The 25331-nt window shown below is 54.5% G+C and overlaps 1 protein-coding gene across 1 annotated transcript; it reads right to left on the minus strand.

Moving 5' to 3' along the window:
• Positions 1 to 12407: 12407 nt before the first annotated feature.
• GNL1 (G protein nucleolar 1 (putative)) lies at positions 12408 to 25321 on the minus strand. The gene is made up of 12 exons (XM_062185630.1): positions 24996 to 25321; positions 24426 to 24591; positions 24039 to 24175; positions 23786 to 23937; positions 23600 to 23671; positions 22467 to 22674; positions 22209 to 22304; positions 21652 to 21846; positions 16754 to 16932; positions 16516 to 16678; positions 15782 to 15922; positions 12408 to 15521 (listed from the first exon to the last, which is right to left on the minus strand). Exons 1-12 carry the CDS (start codon positions 25066 to 25068, stop codon positions 15280 to 15282), a joined length of 1824 nt encoding a protein of 607 aa, XP_062041614.1. The 5' UTR covers positions 25069 to 25321; the 3' UTR covers positions 12408 to 15279.
• Positions 25322 to 25331: the final 10 nt, after the last annotated feature.

Genomic DNA, 25331 nt, shown 5'->3' on the forward strand with positions numbered 1-25331 from the left:
GGCCGGCGCACCACGCTGTTCCGATGGCAGGAGCCAGGTGCTTCTCCTGGTCTCCCATGGGGTGCAGGGCCCAAGGACTCGGGCCATCCTCCACTGCACTCCCTAGCCACAGCAGAGAGCTGGCCTGGAAGAGGGGCAACCGGGACAGGATCGGTGCCCCGACCTGGACTAGAACCCGGTGTGCCGGCGCCGCAAGGCGGAGGATTAGCCTAGTGAGCCGCGGCGCCGGCCTAGCTGTAGTCTTGATACGCCAAACTTCCCAGGTTGTATCCAGTACCAGGACGCTCAGACTCCACCCCATTTGTATATCCCATTGGGGTTTCATCTCCTTCCTTATAAACAGAGGGAGAATGTGGGCGAGAGCTCTCTTTCCACCACTGACAGCTCTCCGATGGGCCGCTCTGTTTTTGCTTACAGGCACTGTTCTTGGGTTTTTCCACTTTCATTCATGGGCAACCTTTTGGCCACTCATGTTGGGTGTTTCTCTGTGTGGGGAGGTCCACACTCGCATGTGAAAGTGTGTCTATTCCCTCACTGTTAAACAATTCTGGGGGCCAGCATCGTGGTGCAAATGGTTAAGGTGCAGCCTGTGATGCCGCCATCTCTTACGAGTGCTGGTGCGAGTCCCAGATGCTCCACTTCCTGCTAAAGGCCTGGGAAAGCAGCAGAAAATGGCTCAGGGCCTTGGGCCCCTGCAATCTATGTGGAAGACGGGGATGGGGTGCCAAGCTCCTGGCTTCAGCCTGGCCCAGCCTCAGGCATTGTGGTCATTTGGGAAGTGAAACAGCAGATGGAAGACCTCTCTCTCTGTCTGTTCCTCTCTGTAACCCTGCTTTTCAAATAAATAAATCTTCAAAATAAATAAATTCTGTTTCTCTTTGCCTACAACACTACTCTCCACTTAGTATTTCTGTCTCTGCAGAAGAATGTGGATTGGCAGTTAATATGTTCATTGCCCACATCACCCCACCCCAGAGGAGGTCTGAGAACAGTCCTGTTTAGCACCCCCGGCACTTGAAGGGCGACCTATCTGTTGGGTCAAGTTTGCTGGGCTCTGTCCTGATGTGGCATAAGGCAGGTAGCTAGATTAGGGCCACACTTCCCCCACCCTATGCAATCCCAGTTGCCCACCCGTCAGTCAAATGACCCCTTCCCCAGGATGTCTGTCCCATTACCTGGGACCTGGGGGCAGTACCATGTACCCACACCCCTTTCCAACCTCAGAAGAGGTCAGCAATGGGGAGGAGCTCTTCCTGCAGACTCAGAGGATAAAAGGTACTGAAACACATCTCTCCCTCTCCCTGTCTCCTCTCTTCTTTTCCCTTCCCAGCCCACTCTATTCTTGAAAGATGCCCAGGTGTGTGTGTGTGTGTGTGTGTGTGTGATTCCCTTGTCTTTTAAGTAAATATTATTACCCTATATGTCAAATTTGTGCCTGTACTTAGAGTGTGTCTCCAGGTAACAGGCAAGAGCCTAGAATAGGGACTCCAGAACCCACCTCTCCCCCACCGAGTCCACAGCCCATCCGGAAATGGCTCAGCTCAGAACTCAACTCTAGCCCCTTCCGGCTATGGCCTGAGAGCAGTGCGAGATATTTTGTACACACCACTTTTGCATCTGGGAAACACCAGTGAAATGAAATATACAAAAACTGCAGCCTTGCGGCCGGTGCTATGGTGTAGCGGTTAAGGCTGCCAGCCCACAAGGGCACTGGTTCAAGTCCTGGCTGCTCCACTTCACATCCAGCTCTCTGCTATGGCCTGGGCGAGCAGTAGAAGATGACCCAAATCCTTGGGTCACTGCACCTGCGTGGGAGACCTGGAGACCTCCTGGCTCCTGGCTTTGGATGGGCCCAGCTCTAGCCATTGTGGCCATCTGGGGAGTGAACTAGTGGATGGAAGACCTCTCTCTCTCTCCCCCTCTCTGTCTCTCCTTCTCTTTCTGCATAACTCTGACTTTCAGATAAATAAATAAAGCTTTACAAAAAAAAAAAAAAGATAAGAAGAGTGGAACTTGCACAGGAAGCAGCCCTATCCTGGTTGCAGGGGTGGGGTTTCCACAAGCTGTTTGTGAGAGTGCTGAAGCATCAAATAAAGTAAAAGAAAAGAAAAGAAAAGAAGAGAAAAGGAAAGAAAAGAAAAGAAAAGAAAAAAGAAAGAAAGAAAGAAAGAAAGAAAGAAAGAAAGAAAGAAAGAAAGAAAGAAAAGAAAGGCCGGCGCTGTGGCTCAACAGGCTAATCCTCCGCCTTGCGGCACCGGCACACCAGGTTCTAGTCCCGGTCGGGGCACCGGATTCTGTCCCAGTTGTCCCTCTTCCAGGCCAGCTCTCTGCTGTGGCCCGGGAAGGCAGTGGAGGATGGCCCAAGTGCTTGGGCCCTGCACCCCATGGGAGACCAGGAGAAGCACCTGGCTCCTGCCATCGGATCAGTGCGGTGCGCCGGCCGCAGCGGCCATTGGAGGGTGAACCAACGGCAAAAGGAAGCCCTTTCTCTCTGTCTCTCTCTCTCACTGTCCACTCTGCCTGTCAAAAAAAAAAAAAAAAAAAAAGGAAGGAAAAATTGCCATAATACAGTGTTTTCAGGGAGAAGCTTGAGGAACATGAGGACTGGTCCACGAGGGCATCAGGGGCGAGTTCTTTCTGAGCAACTTCCCTGGGGCAGGAGCTTGTCTGTGCTCTGGGAAGAGTGAGCAGGCCGCATGGTGAGAGCAGGTCCAGAAGATGAAGTCAGAGGTGTGTCCCAATCTGCAGGCCCGCAGGGCAGGGCAAGGTCCTGGCCTTTGCTCTGATGGGAATGGGAAGTTACAGCAGAGAAGAGGAACTTCCGTAAGAGGAGTTGGGAGAGGAAGGGTTTATGACTGAGCGCCCTGTGACAAGGAGGCAATTCCAGTGGACGTGGGGAGGGTTCAGGAGCCCTAGGCAGGCACGCAGAAGCCCTGAGGGACTAGCGGGAACACCAGGCCTGCAGGAACAAAGGAGTGAGCAGTGACTCATCCTCTAAGAGCCGCAGCTGCAGCAGGGACCCCAGGTGAACCTATGGCCTTCAGCTGACGACCAGGCCAGCGACGTCTTCAACTAAAGGTCAAATCGTTGAGTAGTTAGAAGGTCTTGCATCAGATGTTCAGTTTGTTTTTACTTATTAGGCTTTATTTTTCTTATAGCAATTGTAGATTTATAGAGAAACTGAGTGAAAAGTACAGTTTCCATATAGCCCTTCATGTTCCCTTCACTTCCCTATCATTAACAGCTTGCATCAGTGTAGTACTTTTTTTTTTTTTTTAAGATTTATTTATTTGAAAGTCAGAGTTACACAGAGAGAGGAGAGAAAGAAAGAGAGAGATAGGTCTTCCATCCACTGGTTCACTCCCCAATTGGCCACAATGGCCAGAGCTGCACTGATCCAAAGCCAGGAGCCAGGGGCTTCTTCCGGGTCTCCCACATTGGTGCAGGGGCCCAAGCACTTGCGTCATCTTCCACTGCTTTCCCAGGCCATAGCAGAGAGCTGGATGGGAAGTAGAGCAGCCAGATCTCAAACTGGCACCCACATGGGATGCCGGTGCTTCAGGCCAGGGCATTAACTCGCTGAGCCACAGCACCGGCCCCAGTGCAGTCCATTTGTTATAAGACTGATACATTATTAGTAACTAAAGTCTATAGTTTACATTAGGGTTCTTCCTATGGCTTTTGGCAAAACTATAATGGTATTGCCCACCAAGTATAATAATATTATCCACCAAAATTATAAATTATATAAAAGTATATAAAATAATATAAATATAATATAAAATTACATTATCTACCTTCTATGTATGTATATAATATAGTTATTTTACATATGTACACATGCATGCACACACATATGTGTATATGTATAACAAATCTATACCTATTTGTAGCTAACATACAACAATGGTATACATTATCCCTCTCTGCCTCCCCTCAGCCCCTGGCGACCACAGATCTTTGTGGCGTCTCCATGGTTTTACTTGGGGCCTCTTCCAGAACATCAGATAGCTGAATCACAGAGTACACAGCCTCTTCACATTGGGTTAGCGTCTTTCCCTGAGCAACGCGCACTGAGGGTTCCTCCCTGGCCTCTCATAGTGAATAGCCTATTTCTTTTTATTGCCGAATAGCATTCCGTTATCAGAACGCACCACAGTTGCCCATTTACTTCCTGAAGAACATCTCTGCAGCTTCCACGCATTGGCAACTATGACTAAAATGAGAATACATATCCATGTGCGGACTTGCATGTGGGCAGCTTTCCACCCACGTGGGTAACCCGAGGAGCACGACTGCTGATCTATGGAAGTGTATGGGTAGCTTTACAAGAAGCTGCCAAGCTATCTTTCCAAGACAGCTTTAATATTTATATTTTGCATTTCACCCAGCCATGAATGAGAATCCTGTTGTTTCACATCCTTGCCAGCATTTGATGTTGTCTGTGTTTTGGAGGTTAGCCATGCAAATCAATGTGTGGTGGTACCTTATTATTGTTTTAATTTGCAGTTATCAGGCCGATGCAGTGGGCACAGCAGGTTAAAGCCCCGGTCTGCAGTGCTGGCATCTCACATGGGCACTGGTTCAAGTTCTGGCTGTTCTACTTCCCATCCAGCTCTCTGCTATGGCCTGGGAAAGCAGTAGAGGATGGCCCAAGTCCTTGGGCTCCTGCACTCACATGGGAGACCCGGAAGAAACTCCTGGCTCCTGGCTTGGGATCAGCGCAGCTCCAACTGTTGTGACTATCTGGGGAGTGAACCAGCAGATGGAAGACCTTTCTCTCTCTTTCTTCCTCTGCCTCCTTGTAACTCTGCCTTTCAAATAAATAAATAAATTTTTTGTAAAAAATTTGCAATCATCTAATGATATATGATGAGGTTCATGTTTTCATCTGTACCACGTGGGTACAAGGACCTAAGGACCTGGGCCATCTTCTACTGCTTTCCCAGAAGCATTAGCAGGGAGCTGGATTGGAAGTAGAGCAACTGGGACCTGAACCTGCACCCATATGGGAAGCCAGCACTGCAGGCGGGGACTTTAACCCACTGTGCCGCAGCGCTGGTGCCCCCTTAGTTTTAATTGTGTTGTTTACTTTCTTATTGTTGACGTTAAAAAATCCTTTGTGTATTTTTTCACATACATGTTTGGCAGATACATTTTTTTTGTTTTGTTTTGTTTTGCCAGGCAGAGTGGATAGTGAGAGAGAGAGAGACAGAGAGAAAGGTCTTCGTTTGCCATTGGTTCACCCTCCAATGGCCGCTGCGGCTAGCGCATCTCGCTGATCCGAAGCCAGGAACCAGGTGCTTCTCCTGGTCTCCCATGCGGGTGCAGGGCCCAAGCACTTGGGCCATCCTCCACTGCCTTCCTGGGCCATAGCAGAGAGCTGGCCTGGAAGAGGGGCAACCGGGATAGAATCCGGCACCCCAACCGGGACTAGAACCCGGTGTGCCGGCACCGCAAGGTGGAGGATTAGCCTGTTAAGCCACAGCGCCGGCCGGCAGATACGTTCTTGCAGGCTATGGCTTTTCATTCTCTCAACAATGTCTTTCACAAAGCAGAAGATTTTTTTTTAAGATTTATTGTATTTATTTGAAAGACAGAGTTACAGAAGCAGAAAGAGAGAGGGAGGGAGGGAGGGAGGGAGAGAGAGAGAGAGAGAGAGAAAGTCTTTCATCCGTTGGTTCACTCCCCAAATGGTCTTGGGCCAGCCTACGCTGCTTTCCCAGGTGCATTAGCAGAGAGCTGGATCAGAAGTGGAGCAGCCAGGACTCAAACCAGTGCCCATATGAGATGCCAGCACTGCAGGTGGTGGCTTTACCTGCTACGCCACAGTGCCAGCCCCAAAGCAGAAGATTTTAATTCTAGTAAAGTTCAACTTATTTTTTCTCCCATGGATCATGCTTTTGGTGCTGTATCTAAACTGCCTCTTCTGTTAGTACATGAATGCGCAGTGTCCACCACTTCTGCAATCACAACAACCAATTTCCTTGTCTTCAGCAGCTACCTTTGTTGTGTAATAGTGTCACGTCATCCCTGCTTACACCTAACAGCAGCCACAGCTTTCCATAAAACGTAGTAGACAGAGGAAGGAGAAGAGCAGCGCTGTGAACATGCAGCGCGGCCCCTCCCTTCACGAGGCTGTGAGGCTGTGTCCTTCCGCCCTGCTCATCCCAGCTTCTCACATCAGTGGGAGCCTTGTTGGATGAGGCCACACTGACCTTTAGTTCTATACAGTTCAAGTCTTTGATGGGCATATTTTTTAAAAGATTTATTTATTTATTTGAAAGGCAGAGAGGTCTTCCATCCATTGGTTCACTCTCCAGATGGCCACAATGGCCAGAGCTGCACCGATCTGAAGCCAGGAGCCAGGAGCTGCTTCCAGGTCTCCCACGTGGGTACAGGGGCCCAAGCACTTGGGCCATCTTCTACTGCTTTCCCAGGCCATAGCAGAGAGCTGGATGGGAAGTGGAACAGCCAGGACTAGAATCAGCACCCACATGAGATACCAGCACTGCAGGTAGTGGCTTTACCCATTACACCAGAGCACTGCCCCCCCCCCCCCCGATTGTTGAAGTTTTCTATTGACTGGTGTCCCTGAGCCAAGGACGATGAAGAGAGAATCTCAGTGCATCTCATGGTTGAGTCAGCCATTTCTGGGTGGTGAGGCATGTGTTAAGTGAATTCCATTTGACTTAATGTGCACCAAGGGCAAGTTTAGTAGCTCCCCCATGAATCAGACCTTGCTCATTTCCATGATGCAAATACTCTAAGGTGAGTTGCCACAGGAGAGGACTTGAGGGGTGGCACTGTGGCTCAGTGGGTTAGGTCGCCGTCTGCAGGGCTGGCATCCCACACAGGCACCTGTTCTTGTCCCGGCTGCTCTGCTTCTGAGCCAGCTCCCTGCTAATGGCCTGGGGAAGCAGCAGAGGATGGCTCAAGTCCTTGGGCCCCTGCATCCACCTGGGAGACAGAGAGGAGACTCCTGGATTTGGCCTGCCCAGCCCGAGCTGTTGCGATCACTTCAGTAGTGAACCAGCAGACGAAGATCTCTTTCTCTCTCTCTTCTCTCTGCCTTACAATAAATAAAATTTTAAAAATCTTTTTAAAAAAATAACTTGCAAAGAGAGTATATAGTATCTTACTATACAAATAAAATTGATGCAAATAATAACTGCAGGAGCACAAATAAAAACAAATTCTAAAAAAGAAGAAGAAAATGATACACTGTGTATTTGTTACCGAAAAAGCGTAGGTCTAATTGAGAAAGAAATCACACAGTGGTTTTACAGGGAGTTTAACATGAAGAATTAAGTAGTGACAAGCAAGAAACTCCCAGTTACAAGGAAACTCTAAAATGGGACCCAGGTCTGCAGAAAGGCAACCAAGAATTGGCCAACTTGGAAGAGCTCTGGCAGCATGGGATGATGTCACCGGATGACGTAACAGCGGCTGCTCAGCAGGTGGTGGAGAAGTCTGTCTTCCAGGCCACTGGGCAGACAAGAAGGCAAGCCACAGGCAGGACCCAGGCAAGCCAGAGCCAGACTGCGCCCACGCGCCTGCAGGCTGTGAGGTGCTGGTGCAGGCGGGAAGCCCAAAGTGACGCCCACAGTCGAGGGCCACAGCAAGGGCCTTCGTTCTTGCAATCAGTTCTCACCATGAACCTGTCGGATGAGCGCTGGAGAGGTTGGGGAAAGAGGCAGACACCTGTGGGACAGCTCCTCTGTACCGGCGTGTTAGGACGAGCCTCCCAGCCCAAGGCTGCCCTCTAGTGTCACTTGCTTGAATGACATGTCCCCATACCCGGCCCGTTAGAAAGCTCCAGGTTCCGGATCTTCCCATCGTGTTCTTGCCAAGTCCCCTGACTATCCAGCTCACCCTTTTGCCAAGGAGTGTGTGCAAATCTGTGCTCAGCCATCTCTTCTTCCAGTGGAAGAGGCTAACCAGTTACACTGCCTGAAGTTTGGTCCACAGGGAAAAATTCCTTTCAGGAATGTCTCTTGGGGTTGCAGCTGGAAACAGCTGCTGTCAGGGGCCATGCAGAAGAAACCCTCTGTGCGAGGAAATGCGGACAACATTCCACTTGTCACTGCATTTTAACGAGCCCCCACTCAGAAAATAAGTAGGCTGATAGCACTTTGGATTTGGACACAATGCATTCATTCTGAGTCCGGGCCTGTAAATCCCAGGAGGTCTGTGAACTTTCATTTCCCAGGGCACACTGACCGTGGTCAATGACAGAAAATCCTTCAGGGGGGAAGTCTGAGGTCAGAGCCACCGTAGAACCCTACTGCAAGCCTCTAACTCCAAGGAAGCTTCCCGTTGATCCAGGCGCTCTGTTCACGAACTAGCTCCATTAGGGAACTGAATAAGAGGCTGTGAATCCCCTCACAGTTAAGCTCTGTGGACCTAGAATACCCACACCTGCGCGAGGGGGCAGCATGTCAGTGAGCTGCCCATCTATTGGGGATGACTGCATGGGTCCCACGGGGTGGGGGCCACCTTCCCAGGCCTCCATGTGCTGATCCCCCGCTGACCTGGGGCTTGCTGTGGTCACTGCAGCCCTCTCTCACTGACAGGTAACTGCTGTCGCCTGGCCTCTGCCACGCTGAGATCCCGTTCATATTAGAGAAGCCAGCTGCACCCTTCGTGGCTCAGTGCGGAGTGAGGAGCTCTGTGTCTTCCCAGGGTGATCAGCATAACAGTAGACACTTTTTTTTTTTTTTTGACAGGCAGAGTGGACAGTGAGAGAGACAGAAAGAAAGGTCTTCCTTTACCATAGACACTTTCTGATTTATCCCTCTGTGGGGGCTTTTCCAGGATGCTACAAAGGCCCTGGCCTCTCTCCCTCACTGACTGCAGGCCACTGAGCAGACACTCAACACCTCAAATTCCATTGCTAAGGTGGGGGGGTGGCACCCATTGATAAACTTGACCGGTCTTATCAACGAGGACCACCTTAGAAGTCAGACACACACACACACACACACCATGCTCTTCCAGGACATGGGCCATCTGCCGCAGGAACAGGTGTATTTGTCTGAGGAACACTGGGCTCTACCTTCCACTAGGGGCCTAGAGGCGATGAGAGGTGCTGGGGCTGGATTCTGAAGTCTCACATCCTCTTGTGGAGCAGGATGGAGAGGATGCAGGAGGGGGGACAGCAGGTTCAGGGTTCTCCTCCATCTTGCATATTCAACAGGTACTGCCATACCACCATCATGCGTGTATATGATGATACATCAACTTGTTTCCCTTCAGTTATTTCACTTATTTGAAAGGCAGAGAAAGAAAGAGAGAGAGAGAGAGAGGTATCTTCCATCTTTGGTTTCACTCCCCAGATGGCCACGATGGTTGGGGTTGAGCCAGGCTGAAGCCAGGAGCCTAGCACTCTGTCTGGGTCTCCCAGGTGGATGCAGGGGTACAAGCACTCGAGCTCTCCTCCACTGCCCTCCCACGCATACTGGCAGGGCTGGATCGGAGGCAGAGAAGCTGGAGTTCAAGTGCTTGGGCCCCTGTGCCCACATGGGAGACCTGAAAAAGGCTCCAGGCTCCTGGCTCCCAGGCACAGCATGGCCCAGCCCTAGCCCCAGCCCCCACTGTCATTTGGGGAGTGAAACAGCAGATGAAAGATTCTCTCTCTCTCTCTTTCAAATAAATAAACACAGGAGAAGGGAGGAAGGAAGGAAGGAAGGAAGGAAGGAAGGAAGGAAGGAAGGAAGGAAGGAGGGAGGGAGGGAGGGAGGGAGGGAGGGAGGGAGGGAGGGAGGGAGGGAGGAGAAAAGAAAAAGGAAAATGAAGAGGTGGAGAGGTGACAGACAAAAGGAGGGAGGAGCTCTTTTTGGATAAACTGATGAGTACTGATCATTTTCCTCCCTGGAGGCAGCTGCTGACCAGGGGCACAGGTCAAGGATTAACACTGATCTATAATCATATCAAGAAAGGGAGGGGCTGGGACTGTGGCTTAGTGGTAAAGTTGCCTCCTGTGATCCCAGCATCCTATATGGGCACCTGTTCCTGTCCGGGTTGCTCCACTTCCAACCCAGTTACCTGCAAATGGCCTGGGAAAAGCCCAAGTGTTTGGGCCCCTGCACCCACATGGGAGACCTGGATGAAGCTCCTGGCTCCTGGCTTCAGCCTGGTCCAGTACTAGCCATTGCAAGCCATTTGGGAAATGAACCATCAGATGGAAGATTCCCTCTCTCTCTCTGCAACTCTGACCTTCAAATAAATAAGCAAGTCTTTTTTTAATTAAAGATTTACTTTTTTTTTTTTTTTTTTGACAGGCAGAGTGGATAGTGAGAGAGAGAGAGAGACAGAGAGAAAGGTCTTCCTTTTTGCCATTGGTTCACCCTCCAATGGCCACTGCGGCCAGCGCATCTCGCTGATCCGAAGGCAGGAGCCAGGTGCTTCTCCTGGTCTCCCATGCGGGTGCAGGGCCCAAGGACTTGGGCCATCCTCCACTGCCTTCCTGGGCCATAGCAGAGAGCTGGCCTGGAAGAGGGGCAACCGGGATAGAACCCGGCACCCCAACCGGGACTAGAACCCGGTGTGCCGGCGCCGCAAGGCAGAGGATTAGCCTGTTAAGCCACGGCGCCGGCCTAAGATTTACTTATTTATTTGAAAGGTAGAGATACAGAAAGAGGAGAGTGGGAGAGAGAGAGAAAAAGAGAGTGAGAGAGAATCTTCCATCCATTGGTTCACTCTCCAAATGACCACCATGACTAGGGCTGGGCCAGGCTGAAGCCAGGAGTCAGGAGCTTCATCCAGGTCTCCCAAGCACTGCAGGGGCCCAAGTCCTTGGGCCATCTTCTGCTGCTTTTCCAAATGCATTAAGCAGGGAGCTGGGTCAGAAGTAGAGCAGCCGGGACTTGAACTGGTACCCACATGGGATGCCAGCTCTGCAAGTGGAGGCTTAACCTTCTACACCACAGTGCCGGCCCCAAGAAATCTTCTAAATTTGTGTTTTTTTTTTTTTTTTTAAGGATGAAGGAGCAAGTTAAATGGTACCACAGAAAAATGAGATAACTCCAGAATGTAAAAGATTCTGTAAGAAAATTGGCCTGGTCTCTTCAGAGCCGATTCAGAGCAGACAGACTGGGTTTTCCAGGGTAAAAAGGAAAGAGAGAGGGCACTTTTTAACAATGCGGAGGCAGGAGTCGGCAGCCACATGGAAGTGCCTGGGGCAGAGTCTCAGCTCTGCTCCCAGTTCCGGCTTCCTGCTGGGGTGCATCCTGGCAGACAGCAGGTCCTCACCTAAAACATGCGGTTCCCAGAGCCCTGGTCTGAACTCTGCTCCTGGCTTCAGCCTGGCTCAGCTCCAGCCATTGCAGCCTACTGGGGAGTGAACCAGCTGATGGAAGACCTCTCTCTCTCTCTCTGCCTCTCTTTCTCTTTCTGTGTAACTCTGATTTTCAAATAAATAAGCCTTTTTAAAAATCTATTAAAAATAATGGTCTTTAAAAAAAAAAATCACCCAAGCAACTCAACAGTTAGGGCAAACCCTAACTTTGCCATCTTTGCTTTGTCTCTACCTATCTTTTGTATCTGAGTCCACCTCTTTTCTGAACCATTTAAAATACACTGCAAATAGCAGCGCCATTCATCCCTAAATACTTCGGGTACATCTCTTCCACATCACAACAGAATTATCAGAGCTAATCAATTAGTAATCCCTAGTGTAATCTAACATCTGTCCACATTCAAACTTTCCAAATTAAAATGCCTTTCATAGCATTTTATATCTTTTCCAAAAATGTATTAGCTTTTGAACTTTTCTCAGCTTTATTTATTTAGGTATAATTGGCAAGTAAAAATTTTATCTATGGGATGTGAGTATCTCAAGGAGCATCTTTATTTTATTTTTATTCAAAAGGCAGAGAGAAGGAGAGGGGACAGGAGACAGAGATCTTCCATCTGCCAGTTCACGCCCCAGATGGCCACAACAGCCTGGGCTGGGCCAAACCAAAGCCAAGAACCAGGAGCTTCTTCCTGGTCTCCTACATGGCTGGCAGGGGCCCAAGCACTTGGGCCATCTTCACTGCTTTTCTCAGGCCAGCAGCAGAGAGCTGGATCAGAAGTGGAGCAGCTGGAACACGAATTGGCACCCATAGGGGATGCCAGGTGTCACACGCAGCAGCTTTACCTGCTACGCCACAACACCGGCCCCTCCCAAGCAGCGTTTTACTCGCTGTGCCAAACATCTACCCCATCTGGGTGTTTATGGTCTTCTTCTGTGTGTTAGAAAACTTTCAAACTAGAAAGTTGGAAAGAATTTTTACACTACCCTGATTTCTGCACATAACAGAAGACATTCCAGGCTGCAGCTCGTTAATATTATTTCTCCTTTGTTCTGATTTATGATTTTTTTTCAAAAGGCACATTAAGAAACATAATGAAAACTCTGTGGTCTCTTCATTCAAGTTTGGCTTTAACATTTTATTAAAAATTCTAGAATTTGTAAATAGTAAAACACGGAAACTTGCTTCCGACACAAGAGCGACGATGCACTAACAATAAAGTCAAGGTAGAAGCTAAACTATCCAGAAACAGTAGCAACTCCATAGCCCGAAGGTAATCTGAGCAGGCAATTTTGCAGTGTTTAGTAAAGGTGCAAAGCAGCCTCTCGGCCTGCAGTGGTGCTTCCTCACCGGCAGATGGCGCTGCAAAGCTTCCTGGGTGCCGGGGGAAGCCCATTTTCCAATGGCTGTTGCCAACCGATGTGTTCGTATTAGAATTACTTTTACTGCTTACCGCAGTTACTCTTGTACTACTCACTAACTGGTACAGAAGTGTTTTAACGACTACCAGTGCGAGCCGGCTGAATGTCAGCGCAGTTTCTTGGGAGGTGACCTGGAGCCAAGGGCTCCCGCCTGAGGGTGGTCCCCGCCCCAGGACCCTCCCAGCTCCCCACCGCCAACGCCCGCTGCCTGCGCGCTCAGCCCACCCCCTGCGCCTGCTCCTGCTTCCTAACACCTGAGCAAAACGCTCCAGACACGGGCAAGCCTCAACTCCCTCCACCTCTCCTTCGTTGCAACCACAGCCAAGCTTCTTGGCAATGCTCTCCCCACCTCCGCCGCCGCCACGCCTCCGACACCCGGGCCCGCGAGCTCACCTCTCCAAGGGAACTGCCTAGCTACTTCTCTCCCGGCTCGCTCACACGTGCCCGCGCTTCCTCAGCCTTCTCCTCTCATGCTGCGCACCTTGGATGCCCTCACCCGCGTCCTCCTCCCTGCCCATGCCCAGATCGGTCTCCAGGGAGGCCCCTTCTTCCCCAAACCCCATCACCTACTCAGCTGCCAACTCAGAGGCCCCACGTGCACTCTTGGCGCGCGCCTCTCCCCTCACCACACGGCCAAAGAACCCCAAGGCCCCTCCACGCTGGCCCCTGAGCGCCCCACAGAAATCCAGTCCCTTTCTTCCCATGTGCCACCACCCCCTCTCTGGCTCCCATTCCCTTCACTCTGATCTCTCCCGTCTACAGCACTTCCCACGCTCCAGCCTCGGGGCTCTCTCCAAGGCACGGTTCTCTTTTGGTCCAGGGCTTAACGGTCTTCAGAGGTCCTCTCCTGAAGCTGACACCTCCCACTGGCTGCCAGGGCCCAGCAGCAGCTGGACCAAGCCCTACCTCTCCAGCCTCACCGTTCCCCAGCTTTGCACCTCTGTCTGCCCCACGTCTGGTTAAAGGGTCTTCAGGCCTCAGCTTGCACCTCTGTTCCGCTAGGGCCCCCTCACTCATCAGTGCTGATGTAGGTGCCCCAGACCAGCAACACAGGGAAAGCAGCAGGGCTACCAACAGCACTGACTTTTCTTCCTCTTAAGGAAATGGATCCAACGCCCCTGCCCCACCTCCTGCAGTGGAGAAGCCCCCCGAGCATCCCTGACCATCAGGAACCCTCCAGGGAACAGCCTAGGGCTCCCCCTTCCTCCATCAGAAGAGCCATCTGTGGAGCTACCGAGCCCCTGATGAGACAGGTGGCAGCTCTCCCAGCTGGGAGATTTCCCTTTTCCAGTGCACTCTGGGCCGACTGCAAGCACATTCACACGCTCTGGGTATGTCAACCTTGCACGGGAACACACATGTCAGCACGTTTGTCCCGCTAGGACCAGGGAGGGTGTGGGCTTTGAAGGGATGTGCAGTCGCTTCTAAATGACTTTTCTTTGCTTCCTTGGGTGACAGGGTCTCTGCTGGCCGTTAGAGCAACTGCCCAGTGACGCGGGGCCCGAATGGGGATGTGGTGACCGAGGAGAAGCAATCTGGTGCTCCCTCTTCTCATCCTGACAGCTAATGGTCACCCTGGCAAACTGCCCATTTCGCTGCCATCCAGCCCAGCCACACTGCAGCAGCCCACAAAGCAAAGCCCATCCTCCCTGTTCTCCAAGACGTAACTCTCGCTGTTGGGGTCAACTACAGAGAATGCAGTCACACGTAAGCCCTGACTCACCAGAGATGGCTGCTGCTGAAACTTGGATCCCACACACCATGGTGGCCCTGACCACCTGCTGCCTCCCAGCACAGCCCCTAAACCAGTGCTCCCCGGGACTCGGGAGGCTGGTTCTGTGCCCTCTCTCAAGTCTTGCATAGACTTTCAGTTGCCGAGTCTTCTAAAGATTTCTACCAAAAGGAAGAATCACAGCAGTTGAAAGCCCAGGATTTGGAGAACACTGAATGCCCTTGCTAACCCGAATGCTCGGCCATCACAGGATGGGATCTGCATCGCAGCCGGGCTGCGAATTTCGGTCAGGTCCCTGTGTGTGCACCTTTCTAGGATCAGCACTTAATCCGGGTCAGCACACGTGGCAGACCCTCGAGAAACATTTGTTGGATTTGAAAAATTCCTGTAAAAATCTTCCTTGAAGGCATCAGTCTGGGAACCTTCTCCCAGAAGCTCCTGGTATAACCCAGGTCAGGCAGCAGGGGGCGCGCAGGGCTGCTGCTCCGGTCAGAGGGACCCACACCAACTCCAAGAGGCCTGGATTTGGACCGCCCCGCCCCATGTGCATGATGGGATTCCTAAGTTGCATGGTGGGAGAGCAGGCAGGAGGCAGGCTTCAGGGCCTAAGAACTCGCTGAGTTAACTGCAAAGAGAGTATATGGAAAGAAGGGCGGAGGAGACAGGCCCCCGCAGCTCAGCCTGAAGCAGCGCTCTCACCTCAGTTCATCTGGGGAAGGGGCTACAAAGCAGACAATCTTTATTCACAACTGGGGTGGCGGAGGGATGATACCCCTGGGTCAGTCCAAAAGCAGAGACAGTGGGTGGGAAGATGGCCATGGGCGGGGACTCAGCACTCGTCCTCACCCAGCAGGGCATAAGGGTTTCGGGCGGCCAGGCTGGACCCTGGAGCTGAGCCTGGGGTGTCCTCCTCCCCTTCTCCCTCCTCATCCGCATCCCGGTCCTCCTCTCCCTCCTCCTCACAGGAACTGCTCAGCTCTTCCTCTTCCTCCTCCTCCTCGTCACCTGCTGGCCCCACCCTGCCCTGTAAAACCACCAGCTCCGTGGTCTCTGGATGAGACTCCCAGGTGCCTGGGGAACCAAAACAAGAAAGAGAACGGGGGAAGAATTTTGAGCAAGGAACTAAAAGCCAGAGAGACGGGCAAGAGGCAAGAACTAGGAGGAACAACCACTGTGACAGCTGCTGGCGATCCTTCATTCGCTCAACCTCCCACGTGCACAGAGCTGGACAGAAGCTGTGGACACGCGTCAACGTCAGCCTTCAGCCACAAAGCCCGTACCCTCTTGCCCACACCACGGAGGGGCCTGGGGAAGAGTATCTGGGCTCTGACCTTTCTGTTCGCTGTAGCCCGGCGGGTGGAAACACAGGCTGAGGCGGCCGTCCACCGCCAGCCGCAGGAGGCTGTTGGCCGCTCTGTACACGTCGTTGCGGGCTGCCTTGGCTGTCTTGTAACCGCGTTTCTCTGCCCAGGCTGCAGGGAGAGAAGAAGGATGGGAAGGGAAGCTGGCTAGCCAGGTGCCAACACAGCCCTCCCGGTTTTGCCCCCAAACATCTTAGGCCTGAAGATCCTGCTGACCCTGCAGTGGCAGCCTGGGGCTGTGTGCATAGCTGCTTCATCAGGGGCAGAATCTCCATGGAGAGGAAGGAAGACAGGGCAGGGTAAAGAGCGAGGCCCCGGGAACGCAGGGCAGCAAGAGGAGAGTCAGGAGGCAAGAGGCAGAGGCCGGCAGTGCGGAGCAGCGGGCTACGCTGCAGCCTGCCAACGCCGGCATCCCACACAGGAGCGCCAGCCGGAGTCCACCGCACTCCACTTCCAATCCAGCTCTCTACCACTGCACCTGGGAAGGCGGCAGAAGCTGACCTGAGTACCCGGGGCCCCGCCTCCCCTGTGGGTGACCCAGGCAACTTCCAGACTCCGTACTCAGCCTGGGCCAGCCCCAACTAATGTGGCCATTTGGGGAGTGAACCAGCTGGGGGAGATCTCTGTTATTCTGCTTTGTAAATAACCTAAAGTGAACCTTAAAAAAAGAGAGAGAGGTGAGAAGCCAGGAGCACGGCACTCACCTTCGCAGATGTCCCAGGCACACCAGGGGTGTTCTGCTGAGGGGTCGTTGGCCTCCGGGTGGCGCAGGTGCAGCAGGGCCTGCACGGGGATGCGGGAGGCCAGGTAGCCCACGGCCGTGTAGGGCTCCTGGATCTGGGCGATGGGGTAGATCCCTGCCAGGACCTGCAGGAGACGGAAACAAGCACTCAGCTCCCACCCGGCGCTTCTCCTCGCCCCCCACTCGGTCTGCCTGCGCACCTGCAGCTGCCTGGGCAGAAGGGAGGGGAAGATCAGGCCAGGGCAGTCGCAGAGCTTCACGGACGGGGTGAGGAAGTAGGTCTGGAAGTACCGCGTGTGCCCAGGGGTCCTGGAGACGCTCACCACCTTGCGCCCCACCAGCCCGTTGATGAGCGAGGACTTGCCCACGTTGGGGAAACCTGAGACAAAGACGACATTTGACAGGTCCTCCGTGGAGGCTCAGGACCTAGGGAAGGGGTATACCCTTGTGAATGACAGATCGGGCTCCCGCCCGCCGTGGTTGGGTCCCAGCCTCTCCACTTCCCAGCACAGTGACCTCAGGCAACATACTTCCTGGATCCACAGGGCAGGTGTCTGCCTCACAGAGGTCAGGAGGAATCAACGGTGCGGGTCGAGCCTGCGCCAGCACAAGCGAGACGCCTCGGGGCTCACTGCCACTCTCGCCCCACCAGCACCTTCAGGCTGGCTGACTGCGCTGTCCGCCCTGCCTGCACCTCAGCTCCAGACACCGTTTCCTTCACGCCCCCTCGGCGACTGCTGCGGCAGTCACACCTGGAAGGCTTCAGGTTCCAGCACCCCTCTTCCTCCTGACATCCATCTTCCCAGCCCCCCTATTCTGGTCCCTTCATCCAGGGAGTCTTTGCTGCCGACTCTAGCACAGCGACACCACACAACACGCAACATGTGTCCTCAGGCCCCTCCCGACCCACCTCAGATTCCACGACTCAGCTGACAAGGCCATGGTTCTGCCTCTCCCCTCTGTCCTACCCATCTGACCAAACCCCAGCCCTGTAAGATGCAAGGCTCCGCCCACCTAGCCCTGCTCCCGGGCAGCCCGAAGGCACGCTGGAGGCCTCCTTCCCTAAGACGGAAGGAGGAACAACTCAACGCTCACCAGCCCCAGTTCTCTCTCCCAATTATAGGGAAACTCCTTTAAAGCTTTTTCTCACCACTTCTTTGTGCCATCTTCCTTGTGTCTATGTAACACACAACAAAACACACAGTATCAGTGTGCAGCCACATGAACCCCATTCCAAGCAGCCCTGGACCCAGAGTGGGGTACTGACCGCACCCTGTCCTTCTCCATCCTAACTCTCTCTGCCTTTTGACGTGAGCCTTTGTCTGACGAGACTCCACCCCTAATGCTTCTTTTTCTTTTCTTTTTTTTTAAGATTTATTTATTTATTTGAAAGGCAGAGAATGAGAGCGAGGAAGAGAAGCGGAGAGAGAGAGATGTTCCATCCAATGGTTCACTCCTCAAATGGCAACAACAGCCAGGGCTGGGCCGGGACAAGGCCAGGACTTGAGCACTCAAGCTTTCCCATGTGTCTTAGCAGGGAGCTGGATCAGAAGCGGAGCAGCCAGGGCTTGAGCCAGCACGATATGGGATGTCAGCGTCCGTCGCAAGTAGCAGCTAAACCTGGTGTGCCAAACGCTGGCCCTCCTTGTATTCCTCCTTCATTGATGACCTGTGCCTGTATCTCTGAATGGTGTAGCTTCAGTCTGCAGCTTTTGAACTTTACACGCATGGAAGCGGTGGCAGCAGGCTCCTTCCGCACAATGCCACGTGAGGATCCCTGCACTGCTGCTGTTCACCCCTTCGGTTTCCTCCTCCCCATTCCACTGGCTCCTCCCCCTCCTAGTCTTTTTTTTTTTTTTTTTTTTTTTTTTTTGACAGGCAGAGTGGACAGTGAGAGAGAGAGACAGAGAGAAAGGTCTTCCTTTTGCTGTTGGTTCACCCTCCAATGGCCGCCGCGGCCGGCGCGCTGCAGCTGGCGCACCACGCTGATCCGAAGCCAGGAGCCAGGTGCTTCTCCTGGTCTCCCATGCGGGTGCAGGGCCCAAGCACTTGGGCCATCCTCCACTGCACTCCCCAGCCACAGCAGAGAGCTGGCCTGAAAGAGGGGCAACCGGGACAGAATCAGGCACCCTGACCGGGACTAGAACCCGGTGTGCCAGCGTCGCAAGTGGAGGATTAGCCTAGTGAGCCGCGGTGCCAGCCACCCCTCCCAGTCTTATTGCAGTAATTCCAGTTGCTCAGAATGCAACCTGGAAGTCCTTTCTTTCTGGCTTTCTCTTGCACGCCGAATGCAAGCCATGAGCAACCTCATTTTCTCTACGTTCAGAACACATCCAGGGGTGGGTGGGGCAGTTGGCCAGCAGGCAAGCTGCCAGCTGAGATGCTTGCATCCCGTATCAGAGTATCTGGGTTCAATACCCGGCTGGCTCCTGGCTCCAGCTTCCTGCTAATGCAGACCCTGGAAGGCAGTGGTGATGGCTCAAGTAATTGGGTTCCTGCCACCCAAATTGCAGACCTGGATCTGGAGTTCCTGGCTCCCAGTTTCCACCTACCCTAATGTTGCAGGCATTTTGAGAGGGAACCAGGGGCCGGCACTGTGGTATATATCCCATATGGGTGCCGGTTCAAGATCTGGCTGCTCCACTTCCGATCCAGCTCTCTGCTATGGTCTGGGAAAGCAGTCGAAGATGGCCCAAGTCCTTAGGCCTCTGTACCCCTGTGGGAGAGCCGGAGGAAGGTCCTGGCTCCTGGCTTCGGATTGCCCCAGCTCCAGCCATTGTAGCCAACTGGGGAGTAAGCCAGCAGATGGAAGATATCTCTCTCTCTCTCTCTCTCTCTCTCTGCCTCTCCTTCTCTGTGTAACTCTGATTTTCAAATAAATAAATAAATCTTTAAAAATAAAGAGTGAACCAGCAGATGGAAGTGTATGTATGCACGTTCTATCTCTATACACATGCATTTCTTTAAAAAAAAAAAAAATAGGTCCTGTGTCTGATCCTGCCTTACCACCCCCGACTCCACCACCCTACCTAAGCAACTTACTTCTCTCCTAGACCAGGATAATGGCCTCTGATGGCTCTCTGCTTTCCTTTCTTGCCCATCACTACCATTTATTCTCCAGTAGTTAGGAAAAAAAAGTCTCATGAGACTTCCAAGAAAACCCAAAATGCCTGTCATAACCAGTTACTAGCCCTGCCCCCCGCCTCTGGCACTCCTGCTGGTTCTGGGATCACGAAGCTTCTTCTCGCCTCCAGACCCTTTCTCTCGCTGCCCTCCTAGCTCCGAATGGTTCACACCCTGTCACTCCTGGGTGAGGCTCCCCCTGAGGCCCCAGTCACTCTCCATCCCCGTCAATGCTTTATTTTGCTTTGTTGCCCCTGAATAATGACTGCAGATCACAAATCTGTCTACTCGCGAGAAAAGTAAGCTGCACTGAGAGTGGGGACTTACGTGTCATGTCCCCGGCGGCGCGCTCATCACCAGAACGGCACCTGCCTCTGACGGCGGGCGCTCAGGAAACCTTCATTCAGTGGGTAAATGAGTGAAAACTGATGACCCGTCTAAACTCAGGGCTTCCCAGGCAAAGCAAACTCTCCTCTCACTCTACCAAGGGAGGGAGCAGAGGGCCCTGCAAGTGAGACCTAGGATCGGACGTCAGGGAGCAATCACTCAGCCGTCAGGCTGGCTCTGCCCAGGACAAAGGAGGCGCTGAAACACAGGTGGAGGCGCTTCAAAGGAGCCCAGCTGCTCCACGCTGCCTGGCTGCTCCTGAGTCGGGCTCTCTCCCCACTGCTATTATCTCAGACGTCACAACTTCACCAAGGTCCCTTCACATCTCTCCCCCCAACCTGGACAGGGCTCTGGGTCCCAGGCACACATTCCTTTCTCCCTACTCGGAGCTGTCACAGAGCCTGTCCCTGACAACACAGTTAAAGCGTGATGACCTGCAAGGAAACTACTCCTTGCTGCTACCAGGATTTAACACGCGCCATCCTCAGGTCTAATTACGAGGATGATGATGGAATCCGGGAGTATTCACGGCCAGCTGGCGCGTAACTGCTACATCTTAACAACAACCACCTTCACCTCTGTTACTACTGTGTATCAGAAGCCCCTATTCCCTTCATGCCTCACAACTATTCTTTTAATTGGGTAAAAAATTCCCCACTTCGGCCGGCGCCGTGGCTTAACAGGCTAATCCTCTGCCTTGCAGCGCCGGCACACCGGGTTCTAGTCCCGGTCGGGGCGCCGGATTCTATCCCGGTTGCCCCTCTTCCTGTCCAGCTCTCTGCTGTGGCCCGGGAAGGCTGTGGAGGATGGCCCAAGTCCTTGGGCCCTGCACCCGCATGGGAGACCAGGAGAAGTACCTGGCTCCTGGCTTCAGATCAGCGTGATGAGCTGGCCACAGCGGCCACTGGAGGGTAAACCAACAGCAAAAAGGAAGACCTTTCTGTCTGTCTCTCTCACTATCCACTCTGCCTGTCAAAAAAAAAAAAAATTCCCCACTTTAAAAATGAAAGCAAGGGGCTGGCGCTGTGGTGTAGCGGGTAAGGCCACTGCCTGCAGTGCTGGCATCCCACATGGGTACCAGTTTGAGTCCCAGCTGCTCCACTTCCGATCCAGCTCTCTGCTGTGGCCTGGGAAAGCAGTGGAAGATGGCCCAAGTCCTTAGGCTCCCACACCCACGTGGAGACCCGGAAGAAGTTCCCAGCTTTAGATTGGCCCAACTCTGGCCATTGTGGCCATTTGGGGAGTAAACCAGCACATGGAAGACCTCTCTCTCTCTCCCTGCCTCTGTCTCTCTACAACCCTGCCTTTCAAATAAGTAAATCTTAAAGTAAAAAAAAAAGAAAGAAAGAAAGAGAGAGAGAGACTCAAATAAGCTGCCCAGATCTCACTGCTGAGAAGAGGTGGGACTTCGCTGAGGCTGCCCGGGCCCTACACTACAGCAGATGGCCTCCCCTGCCTTGTCTATGACCACAGGCAGAGGTCCCGCCTCAGAGACCCTGATCAGAGACCTGATCTCCTTCGCTCTTTTCCAAATCCTGAACTCCTGTACCCCGGGGACGCCACCACACACAGGCAGCTGCTTCCTCACCCACACAGCCAATGGTCACCACCCCGTCCTTGTAGCGCTCCCGGGTTGGGCCCGTGGGCTCCATCGCTGAGTCAGTCTGCTGCTCCACCAGGACTGCTGGCCCATCCTCCTCTTCTTCCTCTTCCCCGGAGCCGTTGCCCCAGGTGGCCCCAGCTACATCCCGGGCGATCTTCTCCCGCCAGCTGCTCAAGTCCACTGCTCAGAGAAGGACAAGAGGACAGGAGTTCTCCCGGGGCCTGCTGTGTGACGATGGCACCTGCAGTGCCGACCTGCACAACCGCAGGCCAGAGAACGACCTCGGCCGGCACCTGACCCCACACTAGAAGCACACACGCTGCCGTGAAGTATCAGGAAACCACAGCAGCAGGCCACTGGGCTTCTGTCCGCCTGCAGTCTCTCTTCACCCAGCAAGCCCATCTGTTCCTGGTTCTATCCCTCTCCCCGGCCTCTAGCATCCACCCACCAGGGAGAGGCTGTCCTCAGATGGGGAGCAAAATGACTCCTGGGCTTGGCACCCCCACAGCCTCCCACAGCTCCCACAACCAAGGGCCACACACCTTTCCCAGCAGTGATGGCTTCACAGGCTCTCAGCAGCTGCTCAGGCCCCAGAGCCCGAGTCCATCCTCTCCCCCGCCTCCGATTCTTCTTCAAGACTGAGATGGGGGGGGGGGGGGGTTAGCACACAGGGCCGTACGCCTCATCTCGTTCACCACCCTTAGGCCTGAGACCGAGCACCGGTCAACAAGACCCTCTGTGTCCCCCCTGTGGCCTCTGCCACCCCACCTCTCCCACGTTGCTCTTCATTGCCAACTCACCACTACTGGAGTCCTGTGGGGTGCGGGGGTCCCGTGGGAAAGAGGTGAAGAGGACGATGTGGAGCTGGGGGTAGTGCTGGTGGAAGTAGTGCTTCCAGGCCACCACGAGGGCTGGCGGGGCCAGATCCACCTTGTTCAGGACCAGCACCAAGGCGAGTCCAAGCTCTCCAGTCACATACTCGTAAAGTGCTGGCGGGAAGTTTACAACCTGGGATTGGGAACAGCGAGCGGTCGGCCCAAAGTGCTCTGCCTCCAGCTCCCTCCCACTCACCAGGCCCAGCTTAGAGACAAAGCCCTGGCCATACTGGATTCTGGGTCAAAAGCAGTACAGCAGCCAAGGTGAACACAGCAAAGCCAGGGTCCAGGTCATGGGCATAGGTAGCAGGGAACTGAACACCAGGTGAGGAAACAACACCCAGCACACTCAAGGAAAGACAGGGGTCAGGCACAGGGATGGGGGGTTGGGAAGAAAGTATCGTTTTCACGTGCACGTGTGAGTACACGTGCATATGTGTGTGCAAGCACACAGGTGCATGTCTGTGTGCTAAGCATGTTTTGTGAACACATGTATAAATATGCCTGAGTGTACAGACGTGCAGGCACAGCTGAATCCATGAGTGGATGTGTACACATCATGAGGGCCCCCTCCCCCAACCTAAGAGTCTCAACAGACCTCCTTTTCTCTAGCAGAGCCAGCATTCACTCAGGGTAGCCCAGCAGCAGAGTCTACGGCCTCAGCCCCCACCCTAACATCGCACGTGTGTTCTGCAGTGACCAGAGTGGCCGGGCTAGAGACAACAGAGGGAGGAAAAGGCATCTTTGGCCTGGGCAGGATGGAGCTCCCAGCTGGCTCGCTACACCCTCTGGAGCTCCACACTGGGACTTTCTACAGGGCCGGCTCTGCTAGGCCGGGAGTCAGGATAAACAAGGTGAAGGCGTGACAGCTGGCCAGGAGAGGAGTGACAGACTATGGCGAGATGGGAGTGAGCAAACTGAGTTCCTGACTGCAGTTATCAACACAGGGTAGGGGAGGCAGGAAAGAAAGGAAGAACAAAACCTCTCTGTCTCCAACCCCCACCCCTGCCCTTCATCCTCTAAGAACCCCCCGCCCCCCGCCCCGCCCCCGCACTCACTGGATGTCGGATATCAGTGATAAGCAGGACAATGTCGGACATCTCTAACACTCGCCACAGCTGTCTCCAAGTCTGCAAAGACAAGATTGGGGGGCAAGAACTTGAAGCAGAGCCCCCGTCTCGCCTGACCCAGATCGCCCGACCGCGGCTCGCTGTGGCCCGGTCCCGCCCCCAGCCTGCTGTCACCTCCAGATTGTGCTCAAAGTAGCTGAGTTTCTCTGAGGTGAACGCCCCGTGGATCTTCCCAAGGTACTCCTGGAAGCTCCGCTCCTCCTGGCTCATCAGTTGCTCCTTGGACATCTCATAGCTCCAAGGCGGGCGGCGGGGGAAGTCCAGCACTGGGGATCCATGGAAAAGTGCAAGGAAGCAGAAGTTCCAGGACCCCTGCCTGGCTCACTGTCCGCTCACCCGTCCACCCCGGGGTCTCGCTCGCTCTCACCTGAGCCGGGCTGGTAGACCTCCCGGATGTCGAGCTCCAGCAGCTCGGCGCTGACCGGCTGCAGCACCTGCTCCCGGGCTGCTCTCTTCCTCTTCTCCACCTCCTCCCTGCTGTCCCGCTCGAAATGCAGCCGGTATCTAAGGAAACACGGGCCGCGGCACCCAGCGCCAGCCCGGGAGCCAGACAACTTCGCCAAGCTTTCTCTCCAGAGCCGCCGAGAGTCTCTCTCCCAGCCAACCGTTCTCTCCATCCCACAGTAGTGAAAACCAGACTCCAGGGCCCCTTTGTCAGGGAGGGCTGCGGCGGCTCGGGGCGGGGGAACCTCGACCCACCAGCAGCCGGCTTGCCCTGGACGCCCAGGGCCAGAGTCCCCCCCTCCACGCTCACCGATTCGGGTCGTAGCCCCGCGGACCCAGGCCCTGGGAAGGCTGCTGATTAAGCCTGCGGATGTGATGGGTCACAGGCTCCCCGTCCGAGGTGTCGGTCTGCTCCTCCCGCCGCTCCCGGCTCCCGCTGCGGCTGTTGGAGCTGGAGCGCAGCCCATCTTGAAGTCCTGCGGGGAGGGGCCGGTGACGCCAGCGCTGGCCGGCTCTCAGGGGCCATAAGACCCCCCCCCCCACGCCCCCGCCCCGGCCCCAGCCCCGGGAGGCCTGGCTCCCCTCCACCCACCCAACTTCCTCCGCGGCTCGGCCCTCCCAGCCACGCGCCCCAGGACCCCTCCGGATGTGCGCGGGGGCAGTCGCTGCTCCAGGGAGCCGCGGGAACGGCTTCCCCTCCCCCAGCTCCCCATCCTCGCCCACCCCTTCCAGCTACGGGAGGAACCCCTCCACGGCCGCCCGCGCACCTCGGCGCGCGCTCGCCGCCCCCTCCCACGCCCCCCCAGGTGCAGCGGGCACACCCCTCCCTCAGAGGTGCGGGAGCCCGAGCCCCGCCCCCTCCGCCCGCTCCCGCACTGACCTCGCTTCCGTTCGCGCTTGTCCTGCAGCTGCTTCTTCTTCTGCTTCACGCTGAAGGGCTTCTTCCTCGGCATGGCCCGGACCAGTCACCGGGCCCGCCCCTCCGCCGAGCTCCCGCCGCCTCAACCGACTCCCGGGGGCAGCCCCCGCCGCCAGGGCCCGGGACCCTCGAGGAGGCGGGGCTAGCGGGTGACGTCACGGGCGGGCCGGGCCGGCGGCGGCGGCTGCCGGGGTGGAAAGCAGGCACCGGGTGGTCACGTCCCTCCCCGAGCGAGGCGAGGGGCTAAGGGGACGGGGCGGGCGGCCGGCACGTGAGAGCCAGCGGCACCGGCGGGGC

Source organism: Lepus europaeus, chromosome 3 (genome assembly GCF_033115175.1).
Source record: "Lepus europaeus isolate LE1 chromosome 3, mLepTim1.pri, whole genome shotgun sequence".
Classification (NCBI taxonomy): domain Eukaryota; kingdom Metazoa; phylum Chordata; class Mammalia; order Lagomorpha; family Leporidae; genus Lepus; species Lepus europaeus.